Consider the following 12,191-nt stretch of genomic DNA (forward strand, 5'->3'; position numbering starts at 1 on the left):
TCAGCTTCTTTAAGCAGGTCTATGTAGATATTAGTATATATGCATTCTAAAAATGGAAAGAATCAAGAGCATGCCCACTCTTGAGCTGATCGAAACTGTAGTCCAAGTAGATGCCTCTCATAATGGTCTGGTAGTCTTGTACCTCTGGTAGGGTATTGCCGCAAGCTGCTATCTTCGTGCTTGAAGGAGAGCATTCTTGTCGGTCGACGTCTACCAGAGTCAGTGATCGGTTGCCGTTCTAAATAAAAGATTTCGCGCATTTCGATAACAGGATTTGCCCAACGCGCCTTTTTCCAAATTGCATACTGTTTAAATTCAGACCGTATGTTGTAGAGACCTTGGTCAATTATCTTCTGGGCTGAGACAATTTGACAATGGCCCTCTATCTTCAAAGCACCTTGCGATAGATACTCTCCAAAGTAGTAGTTGCTCCCAAACCCCCGCTTTTTCCGGGTGCGGCGTAGTTCTTCAAAATTGTAGAGTTGGGTGTTAAATGACCGATATGCTCTGATCAAGTCCAGATCTCTCAGGAAAATTCCTTTGGGGAATTCTGATGTATCTATGACACACACATGTATCTGATCAAAGGTCTGGATATCGTAAACTTTGGCGCGAAGGAAAAAGACGTAAACTAATGCGTATAATAAAGAACTTGTCCATGACACCAGGTTATCCTTCGTTCCTGTGGTTGACCATTGAAGATGCCCGTTTACCATTTCTGCTGCTTGTATTTTATCTCTAGAAAATAAATCGACATTGCTATCCGCAGTTTCATTCTTGGCATCTAGAGATTTTACCCAATTCATATCGGTTGAGCCTTGAGAATATGCAGAGAATACCCGAAAGAGATATCGGGGCACTTCATCAAATTGCTCGCCGCGACGTTCGATTTCCCCAAGGGGAAGAAACGATAGGTGATCAGCATCACCAAGGTTTAATCCGTGAAGCTGCTCTCCTAAATCACCGACTGCCATTTTATTTTCTCGGGACATTAGATGAGTAGACTTAGTTTCCCAGTATCGTCGTTTATAAAATAACGCAAAGTCAATCTATTATCCTAAAACAAAGCGGGGTTCTAGTAAACTACCAGGAAGGCAATATCACCTGACGTTGTGCTAGAGATGTATATTTAGGAGGCAGTGTGTTGGTTGGAGGGAGTACATAGAGCCTTGTACAAATTCAAATTTTCTAAAGAAAATTAGACATAGATACCTCTAATTAGATGATCCAAAGTATAGCATCTAGAGTTTTATATGCAACCAACTATAACATAGATCTCATGTTAACCAAGAGAAGGCTTATTTCATGATAACAAATATCTTTAATTGTACTTTACAATGTTATTGACTGCTGTTCACTTACCAATGCATTGGCTACTTATAATAGTACTGACAAGATGCCTGCTTAGATTTCTTGATGTGGCTATTAGCATCGCGTCCCAGTAAAGGACGATGGTAATTGGAACCTCGGAACGTTTGGCGCGGGGTTTCTCGACATCGGATGAGACCCGTCACCAAGATTAGCTTGTATCACTGAATGTAACCTACCCACATATGAGTCTTTATCTACCAGGCTAAGCCTGTCAATCATTTTGGAAATATCCGACATGTTCAACCGTAGGGTTAAGTGACGAATGAGTGTCTTCAAGCAAATTTGTATAATCAGACGTTGGGTATGGAGATTGAAAAACTGTCCTGTTAGTGCTAGAAATGTCTCAATGCATTAGGCAGTAGAGGGAAGGTAGAGCAGGAGAGTGGATTGGAGGGTCAGATAATGAATATATGGGGATAATTGAAACTAAGATATGCGCATAATTAATCTGTAGTGAAATCAAACCGGTATAAGTGAATGAGAGGCAGCCATCTATAATATGCGCTTTTTCCAGAATCCACATGGCTTGATAGTATCACCCAGTTGTACCCCGTAGTATCAACCACCTATTCATTATTATCGTCTGTTATTTCGTATCACAGTCACCCACTTCTCATCTTTGCAATGCTTCACAAGAACGGTCCGACCGATGTAGTAAACATTTATTGGAGGTACTAATACAGCTTAGATCGCACAAGCACGGGCAACCGTATTCTCCATTCTTTGACTTCTGTATCCGCATCATTTGGTAGCGACATAGCTGAGAAGGCATAATTCCACATCAGCCTCATTCAACTGTCTAGATTTTAGTTGAGCTTGGCAATAATTGCAAACTGTGTGAGAGGGCCAGCGAGAGTCAAGAGAGCTCCACCTGGGCAGGCGCCGCTGAAAATAGATTTTGCATTAACCTATAGCAATCACGTATTAGCGTGCATTATATTCATAGTCGACTGTCCAAGGATGCTCACAATGCAGTTGTCTAGAGTCCGAATCTCCTGGACATTCTGTTGTTCTGTGTTAGTGACGCTTCAAGTAGATCCACGACTCTTGTTATCAGAACTCACTAGTTCCACACCGTAGATATGTCCATCTTCTGGGGCTTCAATGCCATCTTCAAGGGGAGTCAAGGCGGTTTCCACTCCATCAGCTGGGAAAGTAAGCTGGTCGCATAGAGTAGTAGCCCAATTGAGCTTCACCGAAGTATCGAGGTCAAGAATAGATTGAGGAAGAGTGATATTCTGACTAGGTTGGGGGAAGCAGATGACATCAGCCGCTGCAGTGATGGCAAAGCCAAGAGCGGCAATAACAGAGCTTGTCAATTGCATGATGAAGATGTTTTTAAAGGCAACTATGATTGAAAGGTTGGATAATTTTTGATGTTCCAATCTGACAAGAAAGCGGAAGAGGTTATATATAGTAGTTCTATTCTCACGGAGTACCGACATGTAGTGCTAAGGCTCAAAGATCGAGGCCAAACATGATAACTTTTTCCACATCACCATCCTCTTTGGTCTTAGTAGCAGGCACTACATAACTGAGATAGATTCGATGCATACTACAAACCTTTCGGCAATAGACAAATAAATAGTTTTGAATTGGCAGATCAAGGCGAGTAAGCATCGATGCATAACGTAATTGCACCAATTAGATCACAAGTAAATATCTATTTATAAATATGCACTTGGTAACAAGGATCGGAGAAGAAGAAGCATAACAATTCGGCCGGTTTAGATGTAATAAGCACCAGCGCATCAAACCGACGGAAAATAGCGTGGAGTTAGCTATATGGTTTTGTCTGTTGTTATATGATCGACTTAGAAAGCATTTTGATGTGTATAGTGTTGTTCAGCCTCCCAATCGCATTAATTATTTCTGTGTAAATAACTACCTAGGTAGTTCAAAACATATAGCCTAGGTGTTAGAAATTCGATGTAATCACCATTTCATACAAAGGTATCATTTCTAAATACAAATCATACCTCATCGTTGGCAACTTTCACTAAGTGGCATTAGATTAATGAATAAGATCAGAAGTTTCCTTAATATCTCGTAGGCAAATATTTACTGACGGCATATACGCATATGATAAAACTTTTACATTGGCATCGAGTACGAAAATGCATCACCATATCGACGGACTGCTATTGTCCCGAGAGCTTTGTTTCAATGGTTTCCTCTTCATCATACGTCATGTAACGTAACGTACTTAAGCCTCGCAGATACTTCGTTCAAGATCTGTCAGCATTGACAAAAGTACGTAGGTAATCATATATAATTACACACCATCCTCCTTCCTCATTGACTCTACTATTTGCTACCTATCATAGTGCTATGTTAAGATGGAACGGCGAAACCGGCGAAACCGAGGACGGCGAGAACGGCGAGAACGGCGTTCGTTGTCCCGAAACTAGCATCAGTTGTAGTTGGCAGTTCTGAGCCACTGGCCTCACTCGCAACGTAACCTACATCGGTCGTTGGCTAAATCGCTAATTCTACAAGAGGACGGATAATCTTGATATCTCGGTTTGAGGACGTCGGACTAAATGCTCATAATGCGACGGTTTAAGCCTATTTTGCGGCTTTTCACCTCGGTCAAGACCCATCGAGCGAAGTAATCGTCTGTTCGCAAAAGCCGGTAGATCAAGGAGTCAATTGTCGATCTGGACTTGAACGCAAACGACGATGGCTAGAAGAAGCTGCAGCCAAGGCACAAGTAAGTACACACACATATATATGGCTCCGTATGCATGCATGGCGGCGGCAAGAATAGTTGTGCCTTTTTGGCAACTGTTTCATCAGCATGCGATCCTATCTGACACGCACGTGCATCTCAAAGCTTCCGACATGAGCCGCCAAACATGTCTGCGACAATGTTTGTCTCGTTATAACGCAGCGCGAGCCGTAGAGTTAATTCGGCTCGATACGGCTTATTAGATCTTCATTTATAGTATACAGCCAATTCCAGGTTCAGCATCAGCATTCTTGATATAAGATGTTGTCCAGATTGAGCAGGTGTGTATGGAGCACAGTGCACCATTGTGATGGGAAAGTCCCCCTAAAAAGAACAGCAGAAATTGCTAACCTAAGTAAACTTAAGTGTCGGGTGCCTAAGGCAGCAAGAGCGCCCTGTAAACAACCGTTGGCAAATGGCTCATGGTCCGACTTTTCCACCATAGCCATAACACTTTGAAGTTATGGCTCTTTATTCCACATGTTGTTGGATATTGTGCGTGCTATCTCCGACCTGCTTCTCTTCTGGCAGTTCTTATGGATGATCTTGTATATCTATGCCGGTTAGTTGGATCAAAAGCTTTTCGAACTGGCTTAAGGCTGGTTGAACGTACACAAATAATATGCTTGCCATGGTGAATGCCGCGATCGGCGCCATGAATTTCTGTCGACTGTAAGAACATGCGCATGTGTGTTTTGGAACAATTCTAACTTACTCGAGGATTCATACCTCGGATTTGGGTATGTGAGCGTTTTGGGTGATGATGGAAAATGATCCTGGGCCGTTTTCGCCGGCTTAAATTGACAGATTGAGTGTACGTATGTCTGCGCCTAGAGCGCTTTAGCAATGTCGGTGCACCGGGAATTTATTATCCTTGCGTTTGTGAATGAGGAAGCTGACTTCGCATTCAGTTATAAGGTTTGTTTGTGTATGTGTTTTGTTCAAGTTAGAATGGGACAGCTGGCTATCAGGCTATTTGCTGCTTTAGGCACAGTGGAGGTTTAAAATCAGCCCACTTCTGTCAAAAATGCACTGAACCTGGACTTGACTATGCAGCATCCCGACATCAACCACAACTAGTCGGTCTTTGCCCAGATTCCTCACAAGAAATGGGACGAGCCACATATTGCACAGTCTAAGTGTGTTTCCATCTCTATGATGAATGTCAAATTGCCGTCTGCTATTACTAGGACTTGTGATGTATGGCCACAACACTTCGTCTCACCACGATTCGTCTTATGCCGCACAGACACAAGTAGCATATACGATACCCAGATCAGCCCATGGACATTTCTTCCCCAACCAGTCCCATGTTTCAGGTTCCCCATGTTTACCGCTCACTGCTTAAGGTTACTTCATGACGATCATCCGCTTATATAAAACAAGAGCACGGTGTCCGTCTTGTTTCCAACATGCTTCACATACGTTCGTAGAGTGTCAGTGCACGGGTAAAATCTCACACACAGCCTCTATATGGATAAAGGTCTAAACAACGACTTTCGCCTGAAGCACATAGCTGTTTCAACAAAAGATTACAGATGAAAAAAGTTGTATTCTGGGGGAATCCCTCTCACAGAGTACTAAGACAAACTCCCCCGAGTGAGTTTCATGGCCTCAGATTGAGAATGTGACGCCTCGGGAACCATAAGCCGCGTTCAAGATGATGAAATGAACAGTTCCAGAATGTCAAAATCGTGAACGATCTTGTTCATCCTCGTAGAAATTAAAACCTCACCTATATCCTCCTTCAAGCTCAAATCCCATCTCACCATCAACACCAACTTCCTCTCACTCTCCTTCTCACAAACCTCAAAACCTCCAAAATGGTCTCCCTCACAACCATCCTCCTCCCCCTCCTCCCCCTCCTCCCCCTCCTCACCTCCGCCCTCCCAACCTCATCCTCATCCTCAATCTCCCTCGCCCCCCGCCAAAACTTCGGCGACATCACCTTCTACAACACCGGCCTCGGCGCCTGCGGCTCCGTCAACAACGACCAAGAGCTCGTCGCCGCCGTCTCCGCCGCCCTCTTCGACTCCCAGAGCGTCTGCGGCCGCACCATCAGCGTAAACTTCAACGGCGCCACCGTCAACGTCCAGGTCGTCGACCGCTGCGCCGGCTGTGCTTTCGGCGACGTCGACTTGTCACCCAGCGCGTTCTCCGCCCTCACGGGCAGTCTCGATGCTGGTCGTGTTCAGGGCTCTTGGGATTTTATTTAAATCTGGAGAGAGGAGCGGCAGTGGCAGCATGGCCAAGCTGGAATTGGCTTGAGGCCTATTTTCGACTATGCTTGTTTAATACTTTCTTTCGCTTCTAACACAACGTGTTAATACACTCTTTCACTTCAAAACGACTTACTTCATACTCTCTTTTACTTCAAGCAGGCAAAGCTTGCTATTACTCTCGTTTAATTTACACACTCTGTGTTATTACCCTCATTTACTTTACAGACGGGCTGTCAATACTCTCTTTCACTTCCAAAGCCGGCTTTATAATACTCTCTTTTACTCCAAGTACAGCCTGTTCTTACTTTCTTTTACTCCAAGCAGAGCTTGTCATTACATTCTTTTACTCACAGCGGAGCTGGCATGCATTCTTTTAATTCAAGCAGAGCCTTTTCACATTCTCTACTACAAAGCGGAGCTTGTCATCGCTTTCTTTTACTCCAAGCAGAGTTTATCATTACATTACATTCTTTTACTTGAAGCAGAGCTTCTTCACGTTATTTACTGCAAGCGGAGCTTGTCATTAGCTTCTTTCATCGCAAGTAGAGCTTGCCGTTACCTTCTCACAGGGCAAGTAGAGCTTGCCAAAAGTTCTTCAATTCAAGTACAGCCTGCTATTACTTTCTTTTACTACAAGCAGAGCTTATAATTACTCTCATTTAGCGCAAGCAGAGCTTGCATTGCCTTCTTTTACTACAAGCAGAGCTTGTATACATTCTTTACTCCAAACACAGCCTGTTATCACTTTCTTTTACGTCAAACAGAGCTTGTCACACGTTCTTTACTTCAAGCAGAGCTTGTCATTACCCTCATTACACCAAACAAAAACTCAATAGACGGCATGGGAAAGGAATCCTAGAATGGAAGAGTTGCAAAAAAAGCAAAGGGGATTTGACCTTCGTTACCACTGTACATAGACCTACTGAATCAATTCACCTTACATACTACAACCAAAATCATGTCTCACGTAGATGGAGCAAGCAACTAAAAATGAAAATGTCTTAGATTGAGTCTCATTCATCCGTTAAAGTAAATCATAACTGGTGCCTGCGGGGCCCCTTTTGTTCCTCGTTTTGTGACCGTAATAGAATACACATATGTACACGCAACTTCAGACGCCTCGCGCAATGCAATGTGGACAAGAAAGAAGGTAAGAAAGCAAGCAACAAAGCAAGAAGAAAAAAAGTTGATCATGGCCTCCGCCAATACGCTCGTTGAGCTCGTAAATCACAAAGAAAAAGACGAAAGAAAGAGAAAACCGTCGAGGTGAAAGACCAGAGTCACTTGGGGATGCTCTGCTCTATTAAAATGCTGGTATAGCGTATGTTGACAGACTGACAAAGGAAAGAAGAAAGAATGGTGATTGCAGTTATGCTGTTGTCCACATGCGGCCCCTGATTCATGACACAGAGCGCAGTCTCTAGTTGGCTCTGTTTCTCAGGCTACTACCAGCCCTGGAAAATCCAGGTAGCCATTTCCTCCTGGTTCCAATTACCGATGGCGCCGGCGTGGCTTGTTCGGTCGCCTGCTTCTTCATGTTTGGTGAATTACGGCCATTGACAACCAGGTCGGAAAGGCGCACCGGAGCACTAGTCGACGAGGGTAAAAATGTCGGGGCTGCTTCGGCTCCCACAGTGCTTCTTCGCATCTGCCGGGGCTTGAGCATGATGGGCGGCGGCGTTGATCCTGCCCGGTCGTCGAAATCGGCTTCTCTGTTGAGCCAAGGCTGCAGACTGACGCCCTGATTGGTCTTGTAGGCCTCAGCAAAGGTGGCATCTGTGGCGCTCGCCGGAGTGCTGGACGGCGAGCTGGGAACCAAAGAGCGACGGAACAGTCTGTTGAGAGCAGTACGCGGGCCGGTAATTGGGGGATATTGGCCCCTTTTCTCGCTTTGCGGGTGCTGCGGAATAGTCGGGGACTGGGCAGGTGTGTGGATTTCATCTCTCATTTTGGCACCATCACTATGGTGTCTCGAGTGGCTCGAAAGCTCCGGCTGCTCTGGTGTGCTGGTAAGGGTGAGTGTCCTGGGCGAGTTTCGGACAGATGAAGTTGTTGAGGATGTTCGAGCGTGAAGGCTCGACCGCCTATCCGGTGGGGGCGGTGCGGTATTGGTAGCGAGGGACTGACGCAAAGAGAAGAGCTCGTTGATATAGTCGGCATCGTTGTCAATCCCTTGTGACTTTTTGGTGTTGGGAATACCAAAGAGATCTGGTTTGGTGCTCTCTCGCATCCAAATATCAAGGCTTGACCGAAGAGAGTGTACCTCGGAGTGCTCATCAGAGTCGGTGCTGTCCCATCGGTTTTCCTTCTTCTGGAACGATGCAGTATCGCTAGCGGCTCGCTGATGGCGCTGCATAGGAGCACTGGTACCACGAGCCTTTACCTTTTCACCTTCGGTGGCTTTGTCTTGATCACGTAAAAGGCTGGGCTTTCCTCGGAATGAGACTCGCAGTGACTGGTTATCTTGATCGCTGTACGTCACTGAGGATCTATCGTTCCGACTGTCTTGCCTAGCAAGGGAGTCGTTGGAATTGCGCATTCGGTGCAGTGTGGAGGTTGAGATCGTGTCTGGAGTGGGAGGGAAGTTTGGATCGTGAAGGCGCATGGTGCCAGGGCCATCCGTCATTACTTTCCTCAGTGTAGGAGGCTGTGAGCGACGTCGGTCTCCGGCCTGGCTGGGTGCGGGACGGAAACCCTCTTGTAGCACGCTCTGAGACCTGCCCAGTTTCTCAATTTGCTGCAAGGGGGAAACCCGGTCCACAGAGGCGCCTGAGATGGAATGTCGGGTTCCAGATGAGGAGCGGCGTCCACCGAGGAAGTGATTGGCGGTGGCTGCTCGGGGCGGGAATCCAGAAGGTGATATTTTCCTTGAAGTGTTCCGGCGGCTAGGAGACAGGGTCTGCGATGCGGTGTCGATGCCATCCAGGCTAAGGGGTTGGTCTACGGGCGGAGGGAAGATACTGTCCTGGCTCTTTTTGCCGTAAACACTGGCAAAGGAACTCTCGCTGAGAACACTCAAGGTTGGACTACCAGGGACGTTGGATGGGCCGTTATCCGCATCCGCCCCTTCGGTTACACGTGCCAGGCTGAGCGTGCTTCCCCTCACGCCGAGATAGACGTTGCGCAGGTTTTCGGTGTTTTCGCTCTTCTCAGACAAGAAGCTGGGTACGCGGTTAATCGCCTTGAAGTTGTCACCACTCCTGCCGGCTTCGTCAATTGGAAGCTCCAGAGATGGCCGGAGATATTTTTGGTCCATGTCTTGGCGGCAGAAGAATCCCTCCTGCTCCACTTGTAGAACCATGTTGCGCTCTTTGACGAGCTGGTCGACCTTTGCCTCGAGGAGGACAATCATGGCAACGGCCTCCTCAACAGCCTTGTCGCGTTTTTCAAGCTCGTCGAGTAGGGTTTCGTTCATCTCCTCGGTTTGGCGCTTGTCCCTTTCGAGAGACTCGATGCTCGTTTCCAGCAATGACTGCTTCTCTCGGCGGTGGTAGAGTTCCAGCTTGAGGTCGAAGTTTTGCTTGTGGAGGCTAGAGATGACCTATCTGAAAGTTAGCAAAAGAGAGCGAGTGAAGGTGAGAGAGAGAGAAACAGGGATGCTGCTCGAGAGGGTCTCATCTCAGAAATGACGTACGTGTTCCATGTCTTTGACGCCCAGCCCAGGTTTCTTGGCGAGTTCGATACCACCGCCATTGCTGGACTTGGGGCGCGATCCATCGGATGATGCTGCCACTGATCTCCTCCTTGGAGAGCTGACACGGCCGAGCTCAACCGACGCGCCAAGGTCCTCGCCGACTCGTGACATTGAGCTCTGGCTAAACTTGTCGCTCTCGGCCCTGCGTTCTCGCTGCAGCTTCTCTTGTAGAAATGTCGAGACCGCGCGGCTGCGGGGAGATTCGACGCTGCCGTCTCGTGACAGCTGAGGCGTTTGGTGCCTGAGAGTGGGAGTGGGAGTGGCTCGCGGTGACAAACCAGGTGGGCAAGGGCTGTGATGATATCGATGCGGAGGATGGTCGGTAGGGAGTTGAGGTGAGGGTGCCGTTCGGGGAACCGGGCTCCTGACGCCTTGAGACGCCATTCGAGCGTGTGTGGCCGATCTATTCGAAGCCCGGGAAGAGGCGCGAGTGTATTGAGATGATGGAGCCTTTTGGAAGGCTCGTGGATTAGAGTAGTCCATGGCGCAAAGCAGCGTACACCAGACTGCTGGCGGACGGTGACAATGGAATAGACGATATTAGGGATGTTAATAGGTTGATATACGCCTATTGCGACGATCAGGCGGTATAATCGATATCAGGCGCGGGAGTGGCACAAGGTTTGCGCTGATGCCCGCATCGAAAGTCAAGTTACTCTGCCGCAGGGTTTAGTGCTTAGCCGATGCTGTCGACGCTACGAGGTGAATGAATGGCGGACGAGCTTGGCTGCGAAGACGCGTAGAAACTGGAATTAGGCACGCGAGGAAGCGTCGTGGTGAAGCATGTCGCTCCGGGCACAGTCCAAGGGGGTGTCGATGTCGCGATGTCGCGATGTGCAAGGTCCAGGAAGGCGTCGGCGCACAGGGATCGAGTCCAGCTCCAGGCTAGAAGGCTTAAGTTGACGTGTGCACAAGCAGCGAGGCAGGTGCCTTTGTGCTGTATGTAGGAGAGAACGGCAGAAAGACAGAGAGAGACGTAAATAGAGGGCCGTGGGCGGCAGCAGGTTGAAATGGCAAGGCAAGGGGGGTGTGGGAATCGCTGTCGTCCTGGAAACTCGCTTAAGGCTTGTTCGTATTATGCCCAGCAAGGCGCACAGGGAAGAAAAAAAAAGAACAATAATAAATAATGATGCGACAAATCAGCAGAGATCAACAAATGGTCGTGCCTGCAGCAATTGGAGGACGAAGGAATGCAGTTGAAGGACGGGAATGAAGGTGGATGGATGTAGCGTCTGGCTGAGGAATGATGGATGGTGATGCGACCACAGGACGAGAGAGAGTGAGAGAGAAGTGACAGATAATAGATCGGTATCGGTATCGGTATTGATGCGTATGTAGGTAAGAAAGATGCGGACAAATCAGGCTAAGTATGGAAGAGTCAAAGACGAGGGCAAATGCAATCAATTAATTCACTGCAATGGACATGAACATCCAGGGCCATCGCCGTCCATGGGGGATCCGCTGGCGTGAGAAGGAGGGCAGAAGGGAAATAAGGGATGGAGGTTTGGAGATTTGAAGATGGACAAGCATCGAGCTAAAATGGCAGCGAAGCAGTTCTGGAGGGTCCCTCCAATTCACTAGCAGTGCGGCTACTCCGTCCATAAATTGCCAGTGAGTTGTATGTAGCCAAGAGTAGCGGCCAGTTGAGGTGAGTGGCTTGCAGGTCTGACAGGGGGAGGCGCTAGTGCCTGTGCCTGGCGTGCGGCCCGTGCATTTTGGGATGTTAGCGTGTTTGTGTGGCCCAGGAGAGGCGATGGAGGTGATTTGAAGGTTGAGTCTTGTTTGAGCCTATGACGATCCATCAGGTGTGTAAGGCATCAATGACATCCATCGAATGGATCTATGTAAACAGGACTATCAATTACTATTTGTCTGTTGGAAAACACAGAAAAGAACACGCCCATTGGCATTCATCTGCTGGTTCATGCTGCTTACTTGCTCCGAGCATGCGCCTCTTGCAGTCCATTGCATAACCCAAACTGGACCCTCCCGCCACCTCTTCTTTATGCTTGCTAGTCGTCCTTCCATGTCTTTATCCGACACATCTCGTCACATTTTCAGCCCCAAGCTCTGCCCAGCCCCCCTTTGCACCGCCATTGACAGCAGAGATGAACAGAATCAATTAAAATACAGAGGCTGCAGCTCATCTCTCAGCCCAGCTCGCAAGACTCCA

At 47.6% G+C, this 12,191-nt stretch overlaps 3 protein-coding genes across 3 annotated transcripts; 1 reads left to right on the top strand and 2 right to left on the bottom strand.

Moving 5' to 3' along the window:
- Nucleotides 1-2,177: 2,177 nt before the first annotated feature.
- On the bottom strand, nt 2,178-2,696 carry T069G_04717 (uncharacterized protein; the record flags this gene model as incomplete). The annotated part of the gene is made up of 3 exons (XM_056171927.1): nt 2,178-2,279; nt 2,340-2,375; nt 2,436-2,696. 3 exons carry the CDS (start codon nt 2,694-2,696, stop codon nt 2,178-2,180), a joined length of 399 nt encoding a protein of 132 aa, XP_056028785.1.
- Nucleotides 2,697-5,925: 3,229 nt separating this feature from the next.
- On the top strand, nt 5,926-6,318 carry T069G_04718 (lytic transglycosylase domain-containing protein; the record flags this gene model as incomplete). Its single annotated transcript, XM_056171928.1, has 1 exon — nt 5,926-6,318. One exon carries the CDS (start codon nt 5,926-5,928, stop codon nt 6,316-6,318), a length of 393 nt encoding a protein of 130 aa, XP_056028786.1.
- Nucleotides 6,319-7,744: 1,426 nt separating this feature from the next.
- Nucleotides 7,745-10,501, bottom strand: T069G_04719 (uncharacterized protein; the record flags this gene model as incomplete). The annotated part of the gene is made up of 2 exons (XM_056171929.1): nt 7,745-9,865; nt 9,959-10,501. The coding sequence occupies 2 exons, from the start codon at nt 10,499-10,501 to the stop codon at nt 7,745-7,747; spliced, it is 2,664 nt and encodes an 887-aa protein (XP_056028787.1).
- Nucleotides 10,502-12,191: the final 1,690 nt, after the last annotated feature.

The sequence above is a fragment of the Trichoderma breve genome, chromosome 3, assembly GCF_028502605.1.
Source record: "Trichoderma breve strain T069 chromosome 3, whole genome shotgun sequence".
NCBI classification, from domain to species: Eukaryota; Fungi; Ascomycota; class Sordariomycetes; order Hypocreales; family Hypocreaceae; genus Trichoderma; species Trichoderma breve.